This window comes from Bison bison, unplaced genomic scaffold (assembly GCF_000754665.1).
Source record: "Bison bison bison isolate TAMUID 2011002044 unplaced genomic scaffold, Bison_UMD1.0 scf7180017864356, whole genome shotgun sequence".
Lineage (NCBI taxonomy): Eukaryota > Metazoa > Chordata > Mammalia > Artiodactyla > Bovidae > Bison > Bison bison.
The window spans coordinates 2,838,404-2,866,253 of record NW_011494928.1 but is presented as its reverse complement, the minus strand read 5'-3'; the positions used below and the strand labels follow the sequence as shown (position 1 = coordinate 2,866,253).

At 44.3% G+C, this 27,850-nt stretch overlaps 1 protein-coding gene across 1 annotated transcript in view; it reads right to left on the bottom strand.

Moving 5' to 3' along the window:
- FAT3 (FAT atypical cadherin 3) overlaps positions 1-27,850 on the bottom strand; it is a 644,263-nt gene that overhangs the window by 80,428 nt on the left and 535,985 nt on the right. The window contains exon 12 of the mRNA XM_010855186.1: positions 26,803-27,036. Within this exon, the coding sequence (XP_010853488.1) occupies positions 26,803-27,036 (234 nt within the window). The remainder of the gene's footprint in view (positions 1-26,802; positions 27,037-27,850) is intronic.

The window sequence follows — 27,850 nt, the reverse complement described above, 5'->3', positions numbered from 1 at the left end:
GAGAGACGTGGGAGGAGGAAGGGGACACAGGAGGAAGGAGATGCGGGAGGAAGAGAGACGTGGGAGGAGGAAGGGGACACAGGAGGAAGGAGATGCGGGAGGAGGGAGATGTGGGAGGAGGAGGGGGACGCGGGGGTAAGGAGATGCAGGAGGAGGAGGAGAGACGCGGGGGGAGGAGGGGGACGTGGGAGGAGGGAGACGTGGGAGGAGGAAGGGGACGTGGAGGGAGGGAGAAGTGGGAGGAGGAGGTGAGACGCGAGAGGAGGAGGGGAAGGCAGAGGGAGGAGGGGGAGGTGGCGGGAGGAGGGAGAGTGGGGAGGCGAGAGCAGGGCGCTGACTGCATGGGGCAGATTTCACAGGCGGTGGTCCCGGTGGTGAGGTGGGAGGCCTGGTGCCTCTGAGGAGGAGGCACATGATGTGACTCAGCTATTCACAGGCGCTCAGGCGGCTGGTGCTAAACAGAACAGCAAGACAGGAGGCAGAAGAGACACAGGCCTCCCAGTGTCCAGAGCAGTGCTATATACAACAGTCAAGACACACAGGCAACCGAAGTCGGCATCAAGAGAGGAATGGATAAAACAGATACAGCACATATATACAATGGAATATTACTCAGCCATAAAAGGAATGAAATTGGGCCATTTGTAGGGGTGTGGATGGACCTAGAGTGAAGTGAGTCAGAAAGAGAAAAACAAATATTGGATATTAATGCATATACGTGGAATCTAGAAATATGGTACAGATGATCTCATCTGCAATAGAGAAACAGAGCTGCAAACATAGAAAACAAATGTGTGGATGCTAAGGGGACAGGTGGGGAGTTGGGGTGGGATAAATTGGGACTAGGATGGACATATACACGCTGTTGATGCTATGTACAAAATAGATAACTAACGGGAACCTACTGGATAGCTTGGGGAGCCCTACTTGGTGCTCTGTGGTAACCTGAATGGGAAGGAAATTCAAAAAAGAGGGGATATATGTTTATATATAGCTGATTCACTTTGCTGAAGAGTAGAAGCTATTAATATTAATTATTAAATAGGCAACATTGTGAAGCAACTATGCCCCAATAAAATGCAGAAACAAGCAAAAAGACAGGAAGTGGAGACCTGCTGGCAGTCCCTGCAGGAAGACGGGCAGTGATAAGGGCAGCTGGGACCGACGGTGGAGCTGGGGGTGCGAGGCAGTCAGGATCCAGGTGTACTCTGAACAGGCAGGAGTGAGAAGTGAGGGGCCCGAATGAATTCAGAATTCGGAGATGGGGAGAACAGACGGAGCTGGCAGGGCATGGATGTAAATGTCAGAGAAGATCCCAGAATGACTCTTGGGTTTTCGTCTGAGCCACTGAAAAGATGATGTTTTCATCAGCTACCATGAAGGGCTTCCCAGGTGGCACCAGTGATAAAGAATGCGCTTGCCAATGCAGGAGACGTGAGAGACTTGGGTTTGATCTCTGGGTTGGAAAGATTCCCCTGGAGGAGGAAATGGTAACCCACTCCAGTGTTCTTGCCTGGAGAATCCTATGGACAGAGGAGCCTGGTGGACTACAGTCTATAGGATTGCAGAGTTGGACACAACTGAAGTGACTTAGCACACACACATGCCATGAAGAGGGCTGAAGGAGGACTAAAATCTGATCAAAAGATCATGGGCCCCATTGGGATAGACTGAGTGCGAGATGGGCATTTTATATTAAAGTGCAGATTCAAGTAGAAAGTTTGTACAGGAGGCTGGAGATCAGAGGAGAGGTCCAAACTGGAGTTATATTTTGAAAGGTCATCAGCATTCAGAGAGCCAGCAGAGCCATAAATGGATGTGATCGTAAGGGAATATATATATATATATATATATAAAAAAAGAAATCCAATGGCCAGCAAACCTAGAGCATCCCAACAAAGAAGGGAGAGATTTCGTCAGAGCGTGGTTTCTAGTTCTATGACTCAAAGAAATGCACTTCGTTATCAAAATGTCATTTTACCTTAATATATACTAAAGCTAAAACATACAAACCAGGAAATATCCATTAACAACCAACAAATCAGTGAATGATGATTGGATCGACTTTTGGTTCTGAAGATTGATTATACTATTTTTATCCTAGGATCTCAGCACTTCAAAATGGTTTATTATAAGCCTCCAAGTCTCTAGGAGTTATAGTTTATAAGCAAAATAGAACAAATTCATGGGTGGAAAAGCATCATGTTGTCCTAAATGCTCTTAATGAAGACAGTATGACAGCTACCTGAAAATGTCTTTTGTGAATCACAGATCCTTAGAATATAAGCTCTTAGAGGGACGATCTACAATGTGCTGTTTTCTCTTGTAGCATCTCACCATGGGGACAGGCCTTTGGCATTAATAAGAGGTAAACATTTTATTCCCTCAGTGTACAATTTCCCTTAAGCCAAAATTCCCAGCAAACCAATAAAATCACGTATCTGGAGGGAATGACATAAACTGCATTATGTGGCTTTAACCAAAAGGTCAACATTGAGAGTCTGCTCTTGGTTCCATTCCAGAGAGCCCATTTTTCCCAAAGTTTCATCATTTTCTTTTATTTCTCTTTCAAAACCATCACCCTGTGATATATAAACACCAACCTCTGATTTTATTGGTGCTGGGATTAAAAACAAGAAGTCATTCCTATTTCCTTGCTGCCCCTTGAAATAAGGCCCCAAAGCAAAGCTTTAGGGATGCTTTCTGGCTATTTTTAGAAGTGGCTGCAAGACTAAATTATCCATCATACACTCCTGGGGTGAATACATGGAGGACTGCAGAGGTGATCAAGCTTGTACCTGAAAAAGAATAACCCTGCCTGGGTGTCTGAGTGATTGTATGTCCTAGAAGCTGCCCTGACCGATCTGATGGCCTTGGGACAACTCTCAAAGGGCACAAAGATGCATTCATTGAAACACACCGGCGATTGACATAAATATACCACTTCCCTCCTTGTTAGTTGCTTAGTTGTGTCCGACTTTGTGCAAACCCGTGGACTGTAGCCTGCCACGCTCCACTGTCCAGGGGATTTTCCAGGGAAGAATACTGGAATGGGGTGTCATTCTCTTCTCCAGGGGATCTTTCTGACCCAGGGATAGAACCCAAGTCTACTGAATTGCAGGCAGATTCTTGACTGTCTGAGCCACCAGGGAAGACCAAGAATACTGGAGGGGGTTGCCATTTCTTTCTCCAGGGTATCTTCCCCTAGGAATCAAACCTGGGTTTCCTGCATTATAGGTAGATTCTTTACCAACTGAGCCACAAGGGAAGCCCAAATATACCACATAGGTTTTCAAATCACATATTCCCTGGGAATTTGACTCCCCGCCAGCATATGGAACACCACTATCCCCAACAATAAGGCGTGGCAGGATATTCACGCAGGACCTTTCGTCTGAACACTGGCCGACAAGATCACCCCCTTCAGAGACGCACAAGCTGAGGGCTGGGCGATCCGCCTGCTGCTGCAAGCGTTTTTAGGTAAACATGAGGGACAAAGTCCTCTTTCCAGGAGATCTGCTTCTGGATAAGCTTCCTCTTCAGGCTTGAAGACCACGCAGGAAGAAAGCAATTTCTGACTGTTCTGAAAGCCAGCCTGCTCTGACCGGCTGAGCTGGGAGAGGCAGGGGCTGGGTTGGTGCCCTGGCGCTCTCTGTGGCAGCAAGACCCGAAGGCGAGGTGCTTCTCATGGCTGCCCGTGTGTCCTTCACTGGGACCAAGAGCTGAAATCTAAAAATATTCCTGTGTTCCCAGCCTGCAGATTTCTCGCCCAGCCTTCGGCTCTGCACAGACACCCATGCAGGACAGCGGTGTTCTCTGAGCATCCAGCCCTGTGGCGGAAGCCCTGCGTTTACAAGGCTGACATCAATCAGCGACGCAAAGACCACGGCTCCCCTTTGGGCAGGTTCTGTTAATTTAAAACTTGGTGACAGGGTTTTTCTGCTTTAGCACAGCAGAAAACCATCCCCTGTCCCACACGTTGCTGACCCCAAGTCCCCGCCCCCCATACACTGTTTCTGACGGTATCCTGGGCATGCACACCTGGAGGAGCAGGGAGAGTTATGGTTGACCTCACCTTTCTGTACCAGTCAGTCTGACATGAAAGCCGCACTAGAAAAGGTGGGGGTAGGGCACCCAAGCCACACACCTGCTCAGAGGTGTCACTTATGATCTGGTAGCTGAAGAAAAAAGCAGGATATATTTTTGGAATGTATTAAAACTCCAATTTGGACACAATTGAAACATTTCATTAGTTTCTAGCAATGAAGTCAGATGCATAAATACCAACGTGCAGGCAATAATTTTGGTGGAGCCCTTGGGTCTCTGCTGTATTACTATGCGATAGGGGTGGTCTTTGTTAAATGAACGCATGTCCTGTCCCTAAAATGGAAACTTTCTATCCAAGGGTGTTTGATAAATGCCATCCTTCAAATCTCGATCCTTCCCTACGTACCTGGCAGAAAATCTGAACCCGAGCAGAAGACTCGCTTGCTAATTGGCCTCATGCTCTCACTGAATGTCATGACATGTTATATTAAGGTAAAACATTAACCCATCGTTTTGCGTCTATGTTTTTCAGTATGTAATTCTCTTCTCCAATTTGCACCTAATTTAATGAGGATGGAGCTATTTAGCTTCTCAAGATGCTGAAATGCCAGACTACCAAGTATGATTTTCATTGCATGTGAAGTGTCTGCACGTTAACTGTAGCAAATGGAGCAGGCAGGCCTTCAGAGGATTAAAATCAAGTAAAAAGAGAATGACTAAAATCCCAATCTGTTCGAGGAAGTAATAGGTAGTGGCATTTTGTGGAGTGGGCTGGGAGGAAAGAAATAGCACATACAAGTTCCCAGGAGGGAAGGCTGTGAAATCCTGGGGTCGGGGGCAGTTTCCAAGGGCTTCTATATTCACTTGTTTTAAAGGTTTCTAAGTGGAAGTTAGGTTCCTCTCATTTGGGCCAAATGGAAATAGATTATTTGGATGGGGGGGCATGGACTGTATGGAGAAGGAAATGGCAACCCACTCCAGTATTCTTGCCTGGAAAATTCCATGGACAGAGGAACCTGGCAGGCTGCATGCAGTCCATGGGGTCACAAAAGAGTTGTATATGACTTAGTGACTAAACGGTAAACAAATGGACTGCATATAAACGTCAAAGTTTAAAATGAGAGCAATGTGGTCCAATGCTGAAAGACAGAAGACCTTGCTTGTAACCCAAGTACACTTGTGTAGCTTAACCTTGTTGGGTCTCAGGTGTCTTCATTTTTAAAATGATAGAACCTAGGTCCACTGAGATCTAAAATGATCTTCCAGCACTATTTTTTATTTGCAAATTAAATTAATTGGTGTTGGTTTCATTTCTGTTTTCAAAGGGCTCATCCTCTCCTCCAACTGGCCATTAAATCGCTGGACCGCGGCATCCCTGGGCAGAGTTAGCAAAGGAAAAGTCCACACTAAACCTGGTGATGACGAGCTACTGGAATCTTCTGGATGGGATGAAAACTAAACACAGCAGATTCATGCCATTTAGTTACGTGTTGAGAGTTCACACGTACACTTTACAGCAAGGCTTTTACATCTCAGCAAGAAATAACGTTCACTGCCAGGATCATCTGCAAGGATCTCACCTAGTGTCAGAATAACTCGGCTTGATAGTTGAGATTGTTAAAGGTGTTAGAGTCAGCACCAAAACCAAATGGCCAGAGCAGTCAACACAGCAAGATTGCTGAGATTTTTTAAATCTGGTCTTTAAAAAAACACTGTCTCCTCTCCTTGAGAGAGCAAGCTCCCTGAGCTTCACAAACCTACATGAGCACTGCTCTCACTTTGGGGTCTCACGTGGCAGGGCGCTGACCCTGTCAGGGCAGGGCCTTCTCTGTCACATTCACCTTCCACCCTCAGCAGCTGCACAGGATCTGGTCTGTCCATGGCACACAGAAAATGTGGACTGTACTAAATTGCTATAAACTGGCTTTTATAAACAGACATGAATTTATACAGAATAGATATCTGGGGGAAGATAATTTGAAATAATCTCAGCAATCAGACTCTAGTAACACTTTGCATTTTGGTTCTAATCACTTATTTTTATATCAGCTTGATATATAGACATGTCATAATTTATACACAATAATAGGAATGCATTTGTCTGACCAACGTACACCTTCATGGAACCAGCGTCCTCAGAGCATTTCAATTGCCCCCTAATGTTCCTTCATGTCCCGTGGCTGTCTGCCCCCAAATTCCATGACCTAGGCAAGCTAATAACTTGTTTTTGAACCAACACTTTCTCCTGCCTGCATGACTGCCTATTCATCAGTGCTTGAAATCCCACAAGTACATTTAGATTTCAGTCTTTATGACCCAGTCTTGGTGATTAAGGCACATTCTTATTTAAGCTATAAGGATTATCTTCCGAAGAAAAATGCTAAACAAAGCTTTGGTTCTTGAATATGTCATTACATTCCTTTGCGACAGCCTTATCCTTAAAATATAGCACTTTTGAGAGGCACAAGAGTTCTGTCTGTCTCACTGGAGACCCTGGTTATGACCCTCCCATTTAATAAGGATTTGTCAAGAGCCACTTGTTTGACTATCACGGGCTCCTTGTTGAGAGAAGTAGAGCCCAGAAGACACCTCCTTAACTCTAGGAGCTTAGCAACTTGACAAGGAATTACTCATACTATTAACTATGTATTTAAGTAATACCTAAACTATTTGCTTAGGGTTAGAATGCCGAGTTCTTTTGATTCTACCTCTGAGAGCTGTCCTGTTTGTGGCCGGGGCTTAGAGTCAGATAAGGCTCCACCCTCTCTCACCTACCTGGCTGCAAGAGACTTCTAATTGCAAACTCAGACTCCATCCTCTCCTGACTAAACCTAACCAGAGTTAAGCTCCTAAAACTCTGGGTCCAGTCCTGCCCCAGCTGCTCAAGGTTGTCACTGCCTTATCACTTCTTTCAGCAAGAAGTAAAAATGGGGCGCTTTCCTAGTGGTCCAGTGGTTAAGATTCCACGCTCCCAGTGCAGGGGTCCTAGGCTCCACCCTTGGTCAGGGAACGAGGTTCCACAAGCCATGCCGCAACTAAGAGTTTGTGTGCCTCAGCTGATTTTGCATGCTGCAACTAAAATCCAGAGTGCCACAAAGGAAGACGGAAGGCCCTGCGTGCTGCAACCTGAGACCCGGGACAGCCGAGTAAATACAAACAGATCATTAAAAAAATGAATAAATAAAAGATCGAGAATGGCTTTCCAGTCCTTTGCAGTCTGGTCGCAACTCACACTCTCCATGTCATTCCCAGCTCCAGTGCCACAGGGGACGGTCTGTTCGAGTCTCTCCTGAGGACACACGCGCACTCACTACTGCAGTTTTCTGCTCACGCTCTCACTTCTACTCAGATCACCGTCTTCCCCTCCTTGTCAAAATCCTGCATGTTCTTTGCAGGTTCTGGGACAGCCTCCTTAATTTCCCTTCTTTCTGCTTCCTTAACATCATTTTCACATTCTCAGTAGCTATATTTATGTCCTCTCTCCCACTAGATTAACATATCATTGAGGCAGAGGGACTGGGTCTTTTTCTTCCTTTACATTTTATTTTTTCCCCAGTTTTATTGAGATATAATTGACATACAGCCTGTATAAGTTTAAGGTATAAAACATAATGATTTGACTTAACATAAATCATGAAATAATTACCACAGTAGGTTTAGTGAACATCCATCATCTCATATAGATGTAAAATTTTTAAAAAAGAAAAAAAATATTTTCTTTGTGATGAGAACTCACATAAGATTTATTTTTAACAGATTTTATATAAGACGTGGCATTGCATGCCTGCTCAATTGTGCCCAACTCTTTGCAACACTTTGGACTATGGCCCGCTACATCCTCTGTCCATGGGGCTCTTCAGGCAAGAATATTGGAGTGGGTAGTCATTCCCAACTCCAGATTTTCCGACCCAGAGACTGAACCCATGTCTCCTGCATTGCAGATGGATTCTTTACCTGCTAAGCCATCAGGGAAGCCCATATATTACATGCAGTGATGTTAATTATATATGTCATGTACATTATATCCTTAGTACTTAATCTTCTTATAACTGGGAGCTTCTATCTTTCCACTGCCTTCATCAATGTTTCGCACGTCCACCCACGACCAAAGGACTGTATCTTATCTTTGTACCCCGGTATTGAACCCAGGGCCTGGGACATAATAGGAGAGAATGAATGCTGAACTGCAGAGGAAGCAGCCAAGGGACCACAGCAAATGCATGATGAGCCTGCTAACATGACAAAGGCAGGGGTGGTGTGCATACTGCTCTTGCACGTCCACCACAAATGCATGTGCCAAAGAACTGAAGGCCTCACAAGAGTGCCACGTGGAGAAGTCAGGGATGGTTAATACTAAAAAGGAACAGAAAATACTCATAGATGTATACAAGGTTGCTGCTAAATGGATATCTGCATTTGTGAAAACTAAACAAAACTGGTAACTACTCAATTTTCCAAGAATAAAAACTGGTTGAGTAAATTATATACATTCAGCTACTGAAAAAAGTGAGTTATAAAACAGTATTGAGTTTAGGAGCACTTGTGTAAAGGAAAGGGCAGAAGAGACTTTTATCAAAGTGGCAACAGTGATTAGAATTCACTTATTTTTTCTTTCTGCCTATCCTTCCAGACTTTACACAGTGGTCACAGACCATGCTTGCAATAAGTAAAAGAACTACTATAAAACTCATGTACATAGAAAACAGTTCTTAATATCAGTCTTAGAGAGTAGCCACATTTTCACATTATTTTCAAACCTGTTTAATCCTCAACATATACATTATGTGAAATAATTGTAGAAAAAGATGCCCATCTGTTCTATAAGATTCTTTTCCTGATGTTTCCATTCCTCACTTTAGCTTTTATAGAAAAAAGATTTTTTGGTCAAGGTTCTCATTATAAAGTTATTTCAAGGGATACATTTTTAAAACCATTTTTTACGCTTAATTAAGCAGTTGAATAAAATTGCTTGCCTAAAATTCTTCTCTCATTTGTGGGAGGCAAATAAAATTCCATCACAGTGAAGGAACTCAAGCTGACCATTCTTTTCTGTCTTTAAAATATGCCTTCAGATGATAGGAAATAAAACAGAAAGTTGCCATGAGGAGGTCCATGGAATTGCAATTACTTCTGAAGTCAGAAATGACTTTTAAATAGACTCTCTAATTAGGTCTGTTTTAAGTGCCTTTTAGAAGTTTTTCATTGGGTGATAACTAATCCTGGCACATTCCCACAGGCAAAATACCAACTCTGGGGGTCAGTAGTCCCTTTTTACTGTCGTTTTGAATAAAAAAAAAAAAAAAAAGACAGAAGGCAGCACCAGATGCAGAATCAGGGAAATCCTGACTGTACCATAAACCTCTTGGGAACTTGTCACTTGGGCTGGCACTGGCTTTGCTGGGCAAGACTGGCACACCATTTGAGGTCTTGGAACATAAAAATGCGGGCACCCTTGTTTAACAAATGCTAACAAACAAGCTTATTTATGAAACAGAAACAGGCTCACAGACATTGAAAACAAACATGGTTATCAAAGGGAGAATGAGGGGGAAGGATGAACAGGGAGTTTGGGATTAACAGATGTACACACTATATGAATAGAGAAGCAACAAGGGCCTACTGTTCTTACAGCACAGGAAACTGTATTCAATATCTCCTAATAACCAATAATGGAAAAGAATCTGAAAAAGAATATATATACACACATACATATGTATATCTATCTATCTGTCTCTCTCTATATATATGCATGTGTGCTCAGCCGTGTCCAACTCTTTCAGACCATATGAACTGTAGCCCGCCAGGCTCCTCTGTCCATGGGATTTCCCAGGCAAGAATACGGGAGTGGGTTGCCCTTTCCTACTCCAGGAGATCTACCTGACCCAGGGACTGAAACCACATCACCTGCATTAGGAGGTGGATTCTTTACTACTGAGCCACCTGGGAAGCCCATACACACTCACACACACACACACACACACACACACACACACGTCAATATCTTTGTATATATCTCTGAGTCACTTTTTTGTACACACCTGAAACTAACGTGATATTGTAAGTCAACTATACTTCAATTGCAAATAATCTCAAGGCATCAAGGCAGCCAGAGCAGAGCATTAAACCAACATGGGGCCTTTCTAAGCAGGAGGCCCTGCACAGTTGCAAAAGTTGCACACTGATAAAGCTGGCCTCATTCTGAGACTGCTTTCCATGGTCTCTCAGAAACTGCAGCTCGTTAGGCTAAACTCACGCATCTATGCATCTATGGTTTCGTAGTTTGCTAACTGGGATAGCCAAGAAATAAATAAAATTAACTCATCAACCAAGTACTCAAAAGTCCATCCTTGCTGGGGCACAGAACTTCTAAACTGAACTATTAAAACTGTTTCCTGAGTGAGTCACTGACTATGACCATTTATCCGTTCAATAAATATTCACAGGACTTTCCTGTAAGGCAGGCAATGGGATATGAAGCAGACTGGATCACAGCATCTCAACACTCAAACATCTCCTATTTCTAAAGAAACAGACATGCATATAGTAGATTGTTGGGGAGGGGTGGCCAAGGAAAGTTTCCCAGAGAAGGAAACAATTGAATTGATCCATGAAGGAAATTCAGGTGTTGAAAGGAGTACCAAAGTGGGATATTGCCAAGAACAAAGGGCATTTTGGGTGTGTGAACATACGTGAAGTTAAGAAAGATGTAATAGTAAGCAGGGCACTCAGAGAAGGGTTAGGGATCAGTATTTCAAAATTCTAAGTTTAGAATGGCAGGTTTTGAAGCTTTTTGTTTTTGGAGCCACTAGGAAATTACCAGGGCTGCTATTAATAATTATAGCTAGAGTAAATAAAAATCTGGGCACAAGTTAATGGATATATCAGCAAAAAGAGAAGAAGGAAGATTGGAAGGAGTGAACTGGAGTGAGTGTGCAGGCGGGAAGCACTATGTAATATAGGGGAAGTTATTCCAAAAGCTCCTCACAGACGATGGACAACATAATTGCACCTGTCTAGGAGGCTTCACAAGGTGAAATGATACCACATATCCTGAGGCAAAGCTGATAAGCACACCCCACTGAGCTTCAGTATATCCTGCAGAGGCACCAAGCCAAAGCTGGGGTCCTCAGATTCTGCATAAATTACTCAGAGGCAGATAAAAATTCCCCCTGACACTATAGTACTCCCTTGGTCCTGTCTTGTGTGCTGCTGCGTGTTGGAGCAGGGCTGACCTAGACAGCTCAGAAGCCAGTCCTCGGCGTGTGGTGTCTATGGATGAGGCAGTGTGTGGACGGGGGAGCTCGCAGGAATGAATCACTGAGATCCGTTCTTAGAAGTCAGAATTCCCTGCCTGTGCCTGCTGCTGGAACACTTCACTAAGATCTTCTCTCTGAAAGGAATGTGGTGTTTCATTTGATAAGGACTGTTTTGACTCCCTGCTTGGGAGATGTTAAAAAGAGTAATAATAACAGCTTGTATGTGTCCAATGCAAAGACTCCTAAACCAGGGAAGACATCCCAGTCAACTCCAGAAAAAAATGCACGCCTAGCCCCATCCCAGACTTTCCCGAACAGACTCTGGAGATGCAGCCCTGCCTGTTTGTTTATTTTTAAAGGCTCACACGGGGATTCTGATATGGATCCAGAGCTGACAGCCAGTTTGTCTTGCTTTTATGCATTATTTTATCTCTGCTGCTGGATCCTGGATTTGGGACGGGGTGGTCCCTAAGGCCCTCATCAACTGAAAGCATCCTATTTTCTTGGGCACATCACACTGTTCTCCTGTGTGACTGGCCAAAATGTTTGTTGGGGTTTTTCTATAACATCTTATGGAAAAGCCTGAATGGGCTTTTTGACCAACCCAATATTGTCTCCGATGGAACTGGAGAGGGGAATTTCCAGCCTCTGAGATTCAAGGCAGCCCAGGCCGTATGTATGAGAAGCCCTGAGGAAGGAATCCACCTATGTTCTAGACATGACATTAGGGAATTTAGCTAGAAAGTCATAGTTCTCTCACTGGGAAAGGAAATGGCAGCCCACTCCAGTAGTCTTGCCTGGAAAATCCCATGACAGAGGTGCCTGGCGGGCTATAGTCCATGGGGTCACAGAACAGTCGGGCAGCACGGAAGCGCCTGAGCACGTCTTACTTCTTCCCACCCGGGCAGCTCAGCAGACCTGCACTAAGCGCATCCTGGGCAGCGGGGGCCTGGCCCCTGCTGGGCCACAGAGGTGGAGAGGCCGGCACATCAGCCCCCTTGGAGCTCGCGGTCTGAAGAGAACACAAGGAGCTCATAGCTCGTTTTTCCAGGGAGGAAGAGGAATTCAGAGAGGCGGGGAGACTTGTTTAAGGCTAGAGAGTTAGCAAGGATTGGAACTGGGATATTTAATCTGGTCTCATCCCAAAGCTACTGTGTGATGTCAGTTTTCAACGTGCCAGGACACGTGACCCAGAGACGATGGGGCGTCACAGCCTGAGATGTTGCCGGATGTCCTGCGGAAGATGTGCTGATGCTGCTGGTGGGTAGAGAGGTCAGGGAGCAATTTACGGGCTGGGAGTCATTTACTCAGGACTACTACTCATCTCACAGATGCTTGAAAGGGGCCACCATGCCTCTTTGAACTGCACTTTCTCCATCTGCTGGCAGGAAGGTCAAGGTCTGTTAGAGCTGTAGCAAGACACCAGGTGTGAGGGTTTGGGGCTCTGCAGACCAAGGCTAAGATTATCTGTTTTGATATGTGTACGACAGACTAAGGCTTTTGCCCACAAAGTGCTCCCGAGAATGGCTCATGTCTCTGTCTTTAGGGGCAATTATTTAGCTTTTACAAACATTTTAATAGTCTCTCAGCTGCCTTCAAAGATTTAAGGCTTCAGAAAATAACAGAGCTTTGGGGAAGGAAAAAAACATATTACATCATTTGACTTGTATAGCTTAGAGGTAATAATTTCTAAGGTGTTAAGGAAAGACATAGAATATACAATACTTAAGAGCAGGCAGGTTGACATCAGACTTGAATCCTTCTCATAACATCTTTAGGAACATGTATATTTATATGGATATATGTATAACTGAGAAGCTTCCCAGATGGCTCAGGGATAAAGAATCCACCTGCCAGCAAGGAGACATGGGTTTGATCCCTGGGTCGGGAAGATCCTCTGGAGAAGGAAATGGCAACCTACTCCAGTATTCTTGCCTGGAGAATCCCATGGACAGAGGAGCCTGGTGGGCTACAGTCCATGGGGTCACAAAGAGTCGGATACAATTGAATGACTGAATACACATGTATAACTAAACCACTTTGCTGCACACCTGAAATTAATACAACATTGTAAATCAACTATATTTCAATAAAAAAATTTTAAATAAAAATACAATTCTCACTTCTGTCAGAAAAACTGATGATTGTATTAAAAGCTATTAAAATAGAAAACAAAACAACTCCAGTATTTTCTGGTAGAAATTACTAGAGAATAGAAAAGCACTTTGTACTGAGGTGTCAGGGGACCCTTCTTTTAGATCCAGCTTTGCCACTAAAGAAGTCATCTTGGGTAAGTCTCTTTATCTTTGAGCCCCAGCTTCCTTCTCAGAGAAAAAAGGGTTTGACTGGATCTAGCCTTCCACGCATAGCACCCCAAGATTTGCAGGGGCTGTGACTCACAAGGGGACTGGGCCAGGTGCCCCACGGGGGAGGCGTGGATCCCTGAGAACAGCCGCAAAGAGCAGCCAGCAGCTGTTACGTCATCTCTCCCGCAGTCTGTGTCACTGCGGCTGCGCGCAGTCTGGCTGAGCCGCTCCGTCTGGAGGGAAGGCCCTGTGAGGACTCACCAATCCGCGTGCAGGGGCCCGTTTTCCTTCAGCATAAAGCCCTTGGAAGAGAATGGCCATGGGAGAATCCTTAGGGGTATGTGGGTAGAATTCAGATGGCCCGTGAACTTGCACTAGTCTGTTAGCTCTGTATTGCTCCATGCCAAACAAGCCCAGAACTTATCAGCTTAAGCAATAAATATCTAGTATCCTATGGTTTCCATGGGGAAGGAATAGCTTAGCTGGCTGGCTGTGGCTCAAGGCTTCTCACGAGGCATCAGTCAAGCTGCTGGGCTGGGCTGTGTTTTCATCTGAAGGCCCCAGAGGAGGCTGCGTTCTCTCGAGTTCACTCGTGCAGTTGTTGGCAGGCCTCAGGCCCTTGAGCTGTAGGCCCCTCACAGACCTGCCTTCCCATGTCCTAGCTCTCTCCCCCGGGGAGTGATCCAAGCCAGAGTTAGAGGGCCTGCTCTGCCCTGAACTGTGTCCCTCTCAGATAGACCCAGGACCTGGGGTTCCTGGCTGCAGTGCTGCAAAGCTTGTACCTGGACACACCTCTGTTTGAGTTAATAATACAAAGAAACTATATGCAACTAAAAATAACTGTGTGCATGTGTAATTGGGGCAAATTCTGGACCAAAAAGATTCAAAAAGACAAAAAACAAACAAAACAAACAAGAACAACCCAATTGCCATTTCTGAGAAGCTGGGAGCAGGCGTGTAAGAGGGTGCTGTGCCTGCTCCCTGGACTCAGCACCACAAAGGGGTGGGCAAGCTACGCAAGCCACCCATCTGGCCCAACCCCTGACACACCCCTTCCCTCACTCCATGTAATGCACCAGTCCCCAACCGTTTTGGTCCCAGGGACGGGTTTCGTGGAAGCCAATTTTCCATGGATGGGGTGGGGGATGGTTCAAATGGGGTCATGTTAGCAATGAGAGTGATGGGGAGCAACAGATGAAGCTTCAGCCAGCTCACCCGCTGCTCACCTTCTGCTGTGACCCCGTTCCTAACAGGCCACAGACTGGTACCCATCCTCAGTCTGGGGGTTGAGGACCCCAATATAAGGAGAAGTGATGCTCACCCCTCCTCGGGAAGCAAGCAAGGGAGGATATTGCTTGTTTTTGTTCCCTCTTGCAGTCTGCACAGGAGCCCCAGTAAAATTTTGCCTGAATTTCTTGTTTGGCTTCTAGTCAACTTCCTCCAGGGAGAGCCAAGAATCCTAGTTGGTATCACCCCCACCCATAAATCCATATGTTGAAGAGTCAACCCCCTATGTGACTGTATTTAGAGCTAGGGCTCTTGAGGCATTAAGGTTAAAGAAGTCATAGGGTAGGGTCCTAACCCAAGAAGATTGGTGGTCCAGAAGAAGAGGGGGACAAAGAGTGCTCTTTTCCTCCCTGCACACACCAAGGAAAGGTCACGTGAGCGCCCGGTGAGAAGGCGGCCACCTGCAGGCCAGGAACTGACTGTGCTGGCACCCTGAGCTGACATCCAGCCTCCAGAACCGAGAAAGTGAATTTCTGCTGGGTAAGCCACTCAGTCTGTGGTATTTTGTTATGGCAGCCCGAGCAGACTAAAACAGAGAGCATGACCAAGAGGGAAGGAACAGTCTTTCTGTAACCTGATCTCAGGAGGGATACCAGCCATCACTTCTACCATATGCTATTCATCAGAAGTGAGCCAGGAGACCTTCCTGGTGGTCCAGTGGTTAAGACTCTGTGCTTCCAATGCAGGGGGTGTGGGCTCAATATCTAGCTGGGGAACTAAGAAACCAAATGTCGAATGGCTTGGCTAAAAGAAAAAAAAATTATTTAAAAAGATTTAAAAAATATTAAAAAAAAGGTGAATCTGGAGGCAGTTTAAGTCCATTCAACTTTCTTTTTTTTAAATATAAATTTATTTTATTTATTTTTAATTTAAATTTATTTATTTAATTGGAGGCTAATTACTTTACAATATTGTATTGGTTTTGCCATACATCAACAAGAATCCGCCACGGGTGTACACATGTTCCCCATCGTGAACCCCCCTCCCACCTCCCTCCCCGTACCATCCCTCTGGGTCATCTCAGTGCACCAGCCCCAAGCATCCTGTATCCTGCATCAAACCTGGACTGGCGATTTGTTTCTTATATGATATTATACATGTTTCAGTGTCATTCTCCAAATCATCCCTCTCCCTCTCCCACAGAGTCCAAAAGAATGTTCTATACATCTGTGTCTCTTTTGCTGTCTCACATACAGGGTTATCATTACCATCTTTCTAAATTCCATATGCGTTAGTATACTGTATTGGTGTTTTTCTTTCTGGCTTACTTCACTCTGTATAATAGGCTCCAGTTTCATCCACCTCATTAGAACTGATTCAAATGCATTATTTAACCTAGATGTCCATCAGCAGATGAATGGATAAGAAAGCTGTGGTACATATACACAATGGAGTATTACTCATCCATTCAACTTTCAAGAAGAGACATGGGACTACCAAGAGGTGGGGGGTCATAGAGGGTCATCCTTAGAAGCTGCCTACAACACTGGGAATAATTTAAATCTTTACTTTGATTAACCTCTAACTGGACTTAGCATCACATTCAATTGTAAATGCAGACAACCAATCATGGCACCCCACTCCAGTACTCTTGCCTGGCAAATCCCATGGACGGAGGAGCCTGGTAGGCTGCAGTCCATGGGGTCACTAAGAGTTGGACACGACGGAACAACTTCCCTTTCACTTTTCACTTTCATGCATTGGAGAAGGAAATGGCAACCCACTCCAGTGTTCTTGCCTGGAGAATCCCAGGGACGGGGGAGCCTGGTGGGTTGCCGTCTATGGGGTGGCACAGAGTCAGACACGACTGAAGCGACTTAGCAGCAGTAGCAGCAGTCACTACAGGATGAGAAGCACCTGCGATCTGGTAACCAATCACTGCTATTTTCATGCTGTTTTACAGTTGTGGCACATATCCCTGTTTACCACCACTCCAAAATATCAAAATTATGAGATCTACCGTGTTAGATCGTATTTAATCTACTAAAGCAGACATTCATTTTACTACACACTAAGACCAAAAAATACCTGGATGCACCATTTCATTTCTGACCTTTTGCATTTTACTTTATGAAGTGTAAAACATTATTCTGAGAAAAAATCTGTAGGTGTCACCAAACTGTCAATGTATTGGTGGCATAAAATGTTTAGGAATCCTTAAGCAAGTGGCTCTGCAAGTATGGTCCTGGGAACAGCAGCATTAACTTGCCCTGGGAATTACTCTGACACACAGATGATCAAACCTCCTCCCAGACCCGATCAGAAACACTGGGGGTGGGGCTAGTAATCCCCAGGTTAACAGGCCCTCTAGATGACTGGTGCGCACTGCAGGCTGAGACCCACTGGTCTAGAGTCTTTCATTCAGAGTTTGCATTTCCAATAAGCTCCCTGATGAAATTAGTCTGGGGACCACTTTTTGAGAGCAGTGCTCTTGACTAAAACATAAACCATCTTGACTATTAGCTGGATATCTGTTAACCAAGTCTCCTTTGGTGCCACTAACTAGTCTATAGTTCATGACAAGTTAACCCTTCAGAGTTTATTCATATGTTAACTAGAACAATAACAAAAAATATCTGCCAACTTTCAGAAGTTGCTGTGAGAACTGGAAATAATGTATCTGCAGTACTTGGCACAGTGCCTGGAATGTAATGGAAGCTCAAAAAAGCAAATGTCATTAGTCACATTATGTTTATTACCACTTAAAATTCTTACCAAACCCCAGCTTTGCCTAGCAGGGTTTAACAGTAGGAGAGAAGAGGTATGTGAGCAGTTCCACAAAAGGAAAATCTCGAGATGCTGCTGGAGACCCAGCTGCAAAGAGGGCTGGGTTGGCAAAGCAAGCATTCCTCCTGTGCTCCTAACACTATAGAAGAGTGAACAGTCTGAGGGAGAGCAGTGACTGGCCCAAGGTCACACAGCCTGCATAGTGCAGGGCACGAATCACCCAAGGCTTCCCCCCGCCCACACGGCCTCTTGACCTCTGGTCATGAGATGTGCCGCTTCAGGACACTGGGGGGATATGCAGGGTCCAGAGGAGTCAAGGGTTGCTGGCTTGGCTGGGGTATGATGTCACCAAGAAGCTTCCCAAGCTTCTCCTTGGGAAGTCCTAAAACAGAAAAACGACGGTCCACCTGCACACCTCCATTGGGGGGGTTCATGGGCACACCTAACCTCCTTCACAGACTCCACACCCTGGCCCTTCTCTCCCACACAGCCAGGTGAAAAAGAGGTGCTTCAGAGTTTACCTGTTTGGTCAGGTGTAACATTTTTCTTTTGCTTTTGGGGTGGGCCTGGTGCAAAGGTAATCTAAGCCCTTCCAAGAGTACATGCTGAGTGAATACTTGTTTTCCTCCATGAGACTAAAAGGTGGTGATGAAAGACTTCAAATCAAACCCCATTACGGGGACCTCCATGAGACCAGAATGGCGATGAGGGAATACTGAAGATCTAACTTCATCCCAGGGACTGAAACTTTAGCCACCACACTGACGGTAAAGGAGAGCTCCAAATGGAGACAAATGTTTCTGACTCTGACAGACGGGGTGGCATGCACGACCCTCCCTCAGACTTCGTGACAGCATAGGAGACAGCCAGCCTGGAGCGCTGGGCTGACGTGCATCTCCGCCAGCCTCCCAGTGCTTCGCGGTGCACTCCACTCGTCTCTTAGCTGTTCCTCCTGAGTCTTCTCATGGTTCTAACGAGTGAGGGACACACGGTGAGGACATGTCAGAAGAGGCGAGAGACGGCGGGAGACATTTAAAGCGGCCTGGGGAGGAAGACCTCCCTTTAATAGCTCTCAGCAGTTACTTTTGTGAACATTCCTCTCAGGTAAACAAGTTCCTGCTCCTTCATGGAGCACAACATACTCAGATCTGATGATGCTCTCAGACACTGGGCCAGCCTTTTTGTCTGACAAGATCTGTGCTCTGGAAAACCAAGTTCGTTCCAGCTTTTGTCCCATGAGAGCCCATGTTGGGTCAGGATGCCATCTGTCTCCCTCATGAAATATGCAGAAAATGAATCCCCAACAAGAACTGCAAGCTTACATCACTACAGTGAATGCCAGTGCAAAATTAAGGACGTTGAGGGCTGCTGGAAAACAAACTCTTGGGTAAAAATGGAAAAGTTCTGTCAAGAGATACGTTTTCTCTGTTTCTTTCCTATTCTCTACTAATAAGAGGATCTATTGATGTTAGAGGGAAAGGCATCATTGTGGAAAGCTCTGAGAGAAAACTTCTATCTTTTCTATTCATGAAATTCACTCTATTGGTTGGGTCTGTTCACTTCTGTAACCCCGTACCTACAGAGCCCTCAGTGGGGGAAGAACTTTTCTTCCCCATCTTTCAGTGACTCCAAACTAACTCCCTGTGCTCGCCTCAGAGTGCCCAGCCTGGCTGCCGCCATGTTAGTCTCTTTAGTTGACAGACTCTCTTATCACATGGAGATGTCTGAAGGCAGATGTGTGCCTCCCAACTGGGTTTTCCTCAGCCTCTCCCTCTTAGTTTCTTTTTCTTCCTTTGAAAGTCAGTCTTTTTTCTTTCTGCTTCTCCCCTTCCTTTCACGTCGAGGATTAAGTGGTTGTGGGCTCTCCTTGTTGCTGAGGCTCACCCTCCCTAACCACAAGATGAACGCCATCTTTTCCCACTCCTTTGAAATGTGATGGGGCGGTTTCTCTTTCCTGCTTTCATTACAGTAGCAGAGACATGAGAGCTCACCAAATACCTGTGGCCTCTCCTATACCTCCCAGCATCACCTGACTAGTTCTAGTCAATGGATAGTGACAAAGTGACGCGAGTCTCTCCTAGGCTGAGGCAGCAAAGAGCTGACATGCCTTCTTCATCCCTCTCTTCTTTTGCTGCAGTGACCTTGTGAAGCAAAGGTCACAAAGGTGGTATTGACCCAATGGAGGGACCAGATTTCCACATCGCTGAACGGACTTGCACTGACCTGCTCCCCACAGGAGCAAGAATTAAACTTTCGCTGCACTAAGCCACTGAGATTTTTGAAAAGTTACCTCAGTCTAGTCAAGGCTATCTTAGCTAATACAATCCTCCTCTTTTGCTACCAGATCTTTCCCCTCTTCTTGCCCCAACATCAAGCCCCAACCCTTAATACCTGACTTGAATACAAATACCATTTTGTGAATATTTTCTGAGTTGTCCCACTTGAAAATTCACTGCTCATGTTTTCATGTCTCCACAGAGACCTGAGCTAGCATTTCACATGTGTCTGACTAATCCTTAAAAAATCCCTACTTTTACAGATGAAGTGACTCTGTTATAACATTGATCTCATTGTCTTTGAATGTTCATTTGTGCTTGTTTCTCTGAATGTTCATTTCTGTTTTTCTGTTTCCCATAATGGAAGCCCCTTGACAGCAAAGCCTTCCTACTCTGTCATGATTAGCAAACTTATCTTCACTCCTGAAGGACTGTAATTTAATTCCCGATGTGTCTCCAATTTTTTATCTTTTTTACATGAGGTCCTGCTTCAGGCCACCTAGGCTATCTCTGTCCACCTTGTACTTGAATTTGAGTTCTTGCCTGGCCTGTCCCTTGTGCCTTCAGTCCAGTCAGTTGCCAAAACTGGCAGATTTCACATATAAAATCTCTCTCTCATCTGCTTCTTCCTTTTAAATCCCAACCTACCACTTGAATTTTGGTCTTTGTGGTCTTTCTCAATGATCTCCTAGAAGCTTTCTTCACATCCACGTTAGGGGCTTCCATCAGATCAGCAGTTCCCAAACCCAGAACTGATGACTTTCTTCTGTCTATGTATGCAGTGGTTCTTTTCCATCTTTTGGTTTAAGCACAATTCCTGGCCTTTGTGAACCCCCACAATGGGGCCCAGATCTCACTGTCTCATCTCACTGTCCAGCTTTCTGTCCTGGACCATGTGATGCTCTTCCAACTATTTAGTTGGGTCTAAAGAGATGGGAATACCAGACCACCTTACCTGCCCCCTGAGAAGCCTGTAGGCAGGACAAGAAGCAACAGTTAGAACCAGACATGGAACAACGGACTGGTTCAAAATTGGGAAAGGAATACGTCAAAGCTGTATATTGTCACCCTGCTTATTTAAGTTATATGCAGAATACATAATGTGAAATGTCAGGCTGGATGAAGCTCAAGCTAGAATCAAGATTGCCGGGAGAAATATCAATAACCTCAGATATATAGATGAAACCACCCTAATGGCAGAAAGCAAAGAGGATCTAAAGAGTTTCTTGATGAAGGTGGAAGAGGAGAATGTAAAAGCTTCCTTAGAACTCAACATTCAAAAAACTAAGATCATGGCATCCAGTCTCATCACTTCTTGGCAAATAGAAGGGGAAACAATGGAAACAGTGACAGACTTTATTTTCTTGGGCTCCAGAATCATTGTGAACGGTGACTGCAGCCATGAAAGAGGTTTGCTCCTTGGAAGAAAAGTTATGACAAACCTAGACGTTTTCAATACTAAAAAGCAGAAACATCACTTTGTATACAAAGGCCCATAGAGTCAAACAAAGGTTTTTTCAGTAGTCATGTATGGTAGTAGTCCAGCTATGAGAGCTGGACATAAAGAAGGTTGAGCACTGAAGAATTGATGGTTTTGAATTGGGGTGCTGTAGAAAATTCTTAAGGGCCCTGTGGACAGCAAGGAGATCAAACTAGTCAATTTGAAAGGAAGTCATCCCTGAATACTCATTGGAAGAACAGATGCTGAAGCTGAAAGTCCAATACTTTGGTCACCTGATGTAAAGAGTCAACTCATTGGAAAAGATCCTGATGCTGGGAAAGACTGAGGGCAGGAGGAGAAGGGGCAACAGAGGATGAGATGGTTTGTTGGCATTACAGACTCAATGGACATGAGTTTAAGCAAACTCAGGGAGACTGAAGACAGGGGAGCCTGGAATGTTACAGTCCATGGAGTCACAACTAAGCGACTCAACAAAAACAGCACGTTCCCAACTTTGCAAATTTATTCTCCTGGTTCCTGTCTTCCTGAAGGCCTTCCTCCCTCTGCCTATTGAATCTCATTCATTCTGGATTCTGGAAGTTCTTCCTTTTATGCCAGGTTTGTGTGTTCCAGATTTATGCCCTTCACTACTGCATAGACCCTGGGCCTGTCACTGCATATTCCTCGTATAGTTCCTTCTATAATAGCTGCTATGTACCTACTCATTAAATATCAGCTATATTGAATGGAAAATAATTTTAATGTGTGTTACAAGCTTCCAAGTTTCTCCAAAATCCATGACAACAGGTCTAAACTGTATAGGAAATATTTTACAGGAAAGGAGTGAACATGTTCATTAGAACATTTCCTTGCTTTATGTCCCTGATGCGTAAGAGGAAAAATATGTCCTCTTGAATCTCAAACATCTGGACATTGGCCTCTCAATAAATCATGGGCTCTGACACATTTTCCAGTGCAAGTTTACATTTGATTTTCATGTCACTTTGCCTAAAATGGTCACAGATTTTAGCTCTGATTTTTATCACTGCATATTTCTTTTGTTAGTTTAAAAAACCCTCAATACTGAGAACCTGGACACCTAACCTTGCCTTAAGAGGTAGAGTAAATAGCAAAATATGAACCCCAAAGAGGTGGTGCAACAAAAAGTCTCCTAATGTTTACTGAAAGGATTAAATTTTTATAAATATTAGGTCATAAAGTCACTTCATTAGTTCATGGGGTGGAGGATGTTTCCATTTTACAGGAAAACTAAGAATTTAATGCTAAAATCTAGATAGTTGCCATGCTATTGCTTAGAACTCATAAAATGGGTGCTAAAGTAGTGTTGTCTTCCTGTTTTTTTTTTCCTGATCTAGGCAGAAAAAGTTGGCTTAAAGCTCAACATTCAGAAAACGAAGATCATGGCATCCGGTCCCATCACTTCATGGGCAATAGATGGGGAAACAGTGGAAACAGTGTCAGACTTTATATTTCTGGGCTCCAAAATCACTGCAGATGGTGACTGCAGCCATGAAATTAAAAGACGCTTACTCCTTGGAAGGAAAGTTATGACCAACCTAGATAGCATATTCAAAAGCAGAGACATTACTTTGCCAACAAAGGTTCATCTAGTCAAGGCTATGGTTTTTCCAGTGGTCATGTATGGATGTGAGAGTTGGACTGTGAAGAAGGCTGAGTGCCAAAGAATTGATGCTTTTGAACTGTGGTGTTGGAGAAGACTCTTGAGAGTCCCTTGGACTACAGGGAGATCCAACCAGTCCATTCTGAAGGAGATCAGCCCTGGGATTCCTTTGGAAGGAATGACGCTAAAGCTGAAACTCCAGTACTTTGGCCACCTCATGTGAAGAGTTGACTCATTGGAAAAGACTCTGATGCTGGGAGGGATTGGGGGCAGGAGGAGAAGGGGACGACAGAGGATGAGATGGCTGGATGGCATCACCGACTCGATGGACATGAGTTTGAGTGAACTCCGGGAGTTGGTGATGGACAGGGAGGCCTGGCGTGCTGCGATTCACGGGGTCGCAAAGAGTCAGACACGACTGAGCGACTGATCTCATCTGATCTGATCTGAGGCAGTTACTCTAACATTAGCATTGGTTCATTATGAATAATGAATTTGGCATAGCAAAGAGTTGTTTGGCTAAAAATAATGATATAGATACACATATATATTATATATATATATATATGCTAATTAGAAAACCAGGATACGAAAGGTTAGCAAGAGATTGTAAGAATTTTGAATTTATGAAGTAATGGAATCGGACTTCAGGTTAATATATCTTTGTCTTTTTTCTGCAATTTATTGTGGTTTAGTATATGCTGTAGCCAAATACTGATGAAATCGTTTGTAACTTTAGGCAAAGGAATATGCTTGACAAAAGAAGTTTCATGAACCAAATAGCCCTGTCATTTATACAAATGGAGACAATGTTCTTCACTAGGATCAAAAACCAATTAGACAACTTGGATGGATCTCAAGGGAATGATGCTGAGTGAAAAAGGACATTTGGAAAAGGTTACAAGCTGCACCATTCCATTTAAATAACATTTTTGAAATAACTAAATTATAGATATGGGGATTAGTGGTTGCCAGGGATTAGAGACTGGGAAGGAAGTGTGGGGAGAAGGTGGGTGTTGTTATGAAGGGGCAGCGAGTAGATGAATGGGGTGGTGGTTACATGAAGCTACACAGGTGATAAAACTGCACAGAACTACATACACACACACACACGCACACACATGCACACACACCTGTGCCAAAATCTAAGTGTACTATAGTTACATAAGATGGTATCACTGGGAGAAAAGATTGTGTGAAAGGTACATGCCACCTCCTGTACATTTTTTTGACAAATTCCTGTGAACTTATGATTATTTCAAAGTTAAAAGTTCTTAAACATCAGAATTTCCTTGTCACTTTAGAGAAGGGGCCTATGCAGGTCAGGCGGAAACCTAAGTGAGATGGCTGGGAAGGTGAGAACTGGCTGATGGCAGCTTCCAGCCATGGTGTGACTATGTGCCTGGAATTGCTGAGTCTTCTGAGTGCTGTTTTTAGAAAATGCCAGAAACTGAAAATTCAAATAAATATCTCTTGACTTTTATTGACAATTAATTCAAACTGTTTGGAACACTCTATATAAGTCAGACTAAAGACACTGGATGGCTGGATTCAGTAGGGTTGGATTCAGTCTTAATGACAGGAGCAAACTCAGCTTTAGGCCAGAGGTTAGGTTTGGCCTCCAGATGATTCACCCAGCCCTGCCCACCCCAAACTGCTCATCTCAATGTGTGGCTCAGGCTCCTCTGTGCTGACTTACAGCAGACTGAGAAGTGGGGATCAGGCCACTGATAAAAATGGTATGAGCACCCCCCAGTCACTGATACCTGGGTTCTGGAGAATATGGATTTGACTATGGTTCTCCCTGCAGGCTCTGAGCAAGACCTCCACCCCCGCCTCCTGAGCATGGTGCCTAGAAACAGCAGGTGCTCAGTTTGCCTTTTTAGAGGAGCTCATTTGTTCCCCCCCAGCTGTCTTAGTTTTTATTTTTAAAGCTAAATGAGATCTAAAAAAACTGAGAATATGACCTAGAATCTGGTATCCTATGCTAGAGTTTTCTGGAAGTGGATACAATGGCCTGATGAACACACAATACGAATAGCACTCATAACCTCCATGTTAGTCTGAAGCCATGAATGTAAGCCTTCTGCTAATTGGTGCAAAGAGCAGAGACAGGTGCTGATAGGTTATTCTGGATCTAGTGTTTGAAAGGCTTCATCATCTCTGCCCCTGCAAGAGTCCAGTCAACCCTTCTTCCCCACTGCCAACCGGGACAGCTGACTCGGCAGAATTGAGCAGCACAAAGCTAGCTGCCTGCCCTCTACCGCAATCACATCTGTCGTTGGATAACCTCCCACCTCCTGTCTGAAGCATAACGTACTGATCAGACTCTCTCCGTGTTAATTCTCTAGCAGACAGGGCACACCCAATTCCTTTAGGAAGGAGGTAAATAGAAAAACTCCAATTTTTAAAATTGAAATTCTAATTTAAAAAATTTTCAATCTTAAAATTTCATCTCTGGCCCAATTATACATTCTCAAAATTAAATTATTAATGATTCATCTGTACAATTTCTGTCCTCTTTTCTTCAAAAGCTTGCTGTCAAGAGTCCAGGGAATGTTTTCTAATCCTCCTTTAAAAAGCAGTATTTGCAAATAATTCATGATTATAGGTCAATAAAAGAGTCTTTTCCAGAATTCCCTGGTGGTCCAGGGTTTTGGACTCTGTGCTTTCACTGCTAAGGGCCTGGGTTCAATCCCTGTCAGAGAACTAAGATTCCATAAGCTGCATAGTGCAGCTGAAAAAAAAATCTTTTCCTATTTATTATGTTTTTTACCAAGCTTTACAATATGCAGATTTTTAAAGGGTTGGTTCTCAGCCTCAAAAATTATGCTAATAAGGTAAGAACAATAATTCATAGTATAGTCACTAATTTCTCTAAGGGGAAATATGCAGAGACCCTGGGCTCTACGTTTGTTTTCAACTAATTATCATGTATTTACTTTTCCATTAGTCCAATAATTTTTCTTTCAATTCAGAATTAAGCAATAAGACACTGAATTATATAAAGGCCTGTTTATCATAACAGACACACCCCATCATTCCCCAGTCCTCTGATTTACAGCTCTTAAAATGCACAGCCAAGGGGCTGTCTGTATGCCCTTTTGTATTTAGACTCCATCATGCAGTCACCTCAATAACTTATGCATTCTCAGAAAGGCTACCTAGCAATTAACTCCAGTCTTTTCTAACTCACCATCTCATTATGTAAAGTGGATCTGAAGACAAACTTTATTAGCAACTTTCAATTCTAATTCCTTATTTCCCCCTGCCACTCCCACCCCTCCGAGTAATGTCAGTTTATGTGACCAAAATACTCTGGAAAATGGCAGTTAGAAAAAATCCACATTGGGCTGGCAGCACACTTAGTAATTGGTCTTTGCACTATGGGGCACCACCATAAATCGAGACTGTCATATTTCAGCTTAAGCGTGGGTTGCAATTCTTTATAGAAATAGAAACGAATTCTCCCCACCACACAACAGTTAACTATGTTCAAGAGGAATGAGTAAGTAGGAAAGCTATTGTTTTTCATTCTAAAGGTTAAAAAAAAAAACCCCACAAACTCAAAACCCTTTGTTAAAAGTTAAAGGAATTTACAGTATCGCTTCTCTAAACCCTACAAAAAGGTAGGAAGATTTCTTGCAGATTTCTTTCACGTGTGTGAAGTACATCAGCCAAAGAGCCGAAATGTGGTTTACTGTACTTGTCCTGACGGGAAAGAGAAACCCAGGTTGGCTGATGGAGCTAGAGGACAGGCAGCACCTGAATGTGTGAAACGCACAGACAGGGAGGCCTCTCATCGGGGCGGCTGACTTACCAACATCCGGATCCACCGCTTGAACTCTGGTCAACAGAGCCTTGGTGGCCGTGTTCTCATAGACACAGGCATTATAGTGGTCAGAGGAAAACACCGGGGGGTTATCATTCACGTCCTCCAGGGTCAGACGGACGTCGGATTGGCAGAATCGGCCGCCCCCGTCGGTGGCCCTGGCAACGAGGCTGTACGCAGGGACCCTCTCCCGGTCCAATGGAGCCAAAGTTTTTAACTCACCTGTGAAAATAAATGGCCTGGCTTTTCAAAACTGTCTTTCTTCAAAGAGCAGAGAATCAATTACATACAGAACCCGAGTGTAGGAAGGACTGCTGATATTTGGCTCAAGAGCTTCATACTTTGAAAAATAGAGCAAGTTCAAATTTTTTAAGCATCACGGAAAAATTTATGGGATTCTGGATGCAACAAGAAACCAACAGCATGACTTTCAAAGGAATTAATTCCACCGTGAAGTCTCTTGTGTCAGGGATTCCTGCTTTTGGCAGGATGGAGAAGCTCCACACCTCTTTAAACCTCGCAAGAACTGCTCAGTTCTCTGATGGTCAATCAGGTCAGTGGTCTTTATACCCAGAAGGGTTAGTCTCTCTGCTTCCAGACACTTAATCTTTTTTTAACCCCGTCTTCTAGAGGAAAACAAACAGTCCAAACAGGCTGGCTCCAGCAGAAAGAGGTTACCAAGGAGTCCTATCGTGCCCGGCAAATCCCACTTGCTGGGAGAGTGGAGGGCCAGCAGTTGTTGGGGGGAGGTCCCAGTGGGGGATAACTGAGGAGCCCAGAGCAGACATGCAGGAAGGGCATTTCATAACCATGGAGGGATTATTACTTTAATCACTGGAATAGCTACACTGGTCCTGGGTGTCAGTCCCTGTGGGGATTTCATTGCTACTTAAATTTCAATGGATAATGGCAATGAGCACAATGACAGACCTGAATAAATGCCGTTTGGTGAAAAGTCAGACTCATGAAATATTATTATGTACTCTTAGTAAAATTAGCAGATATCACTGGGAGCACGTCATCAGTACTTACAAAG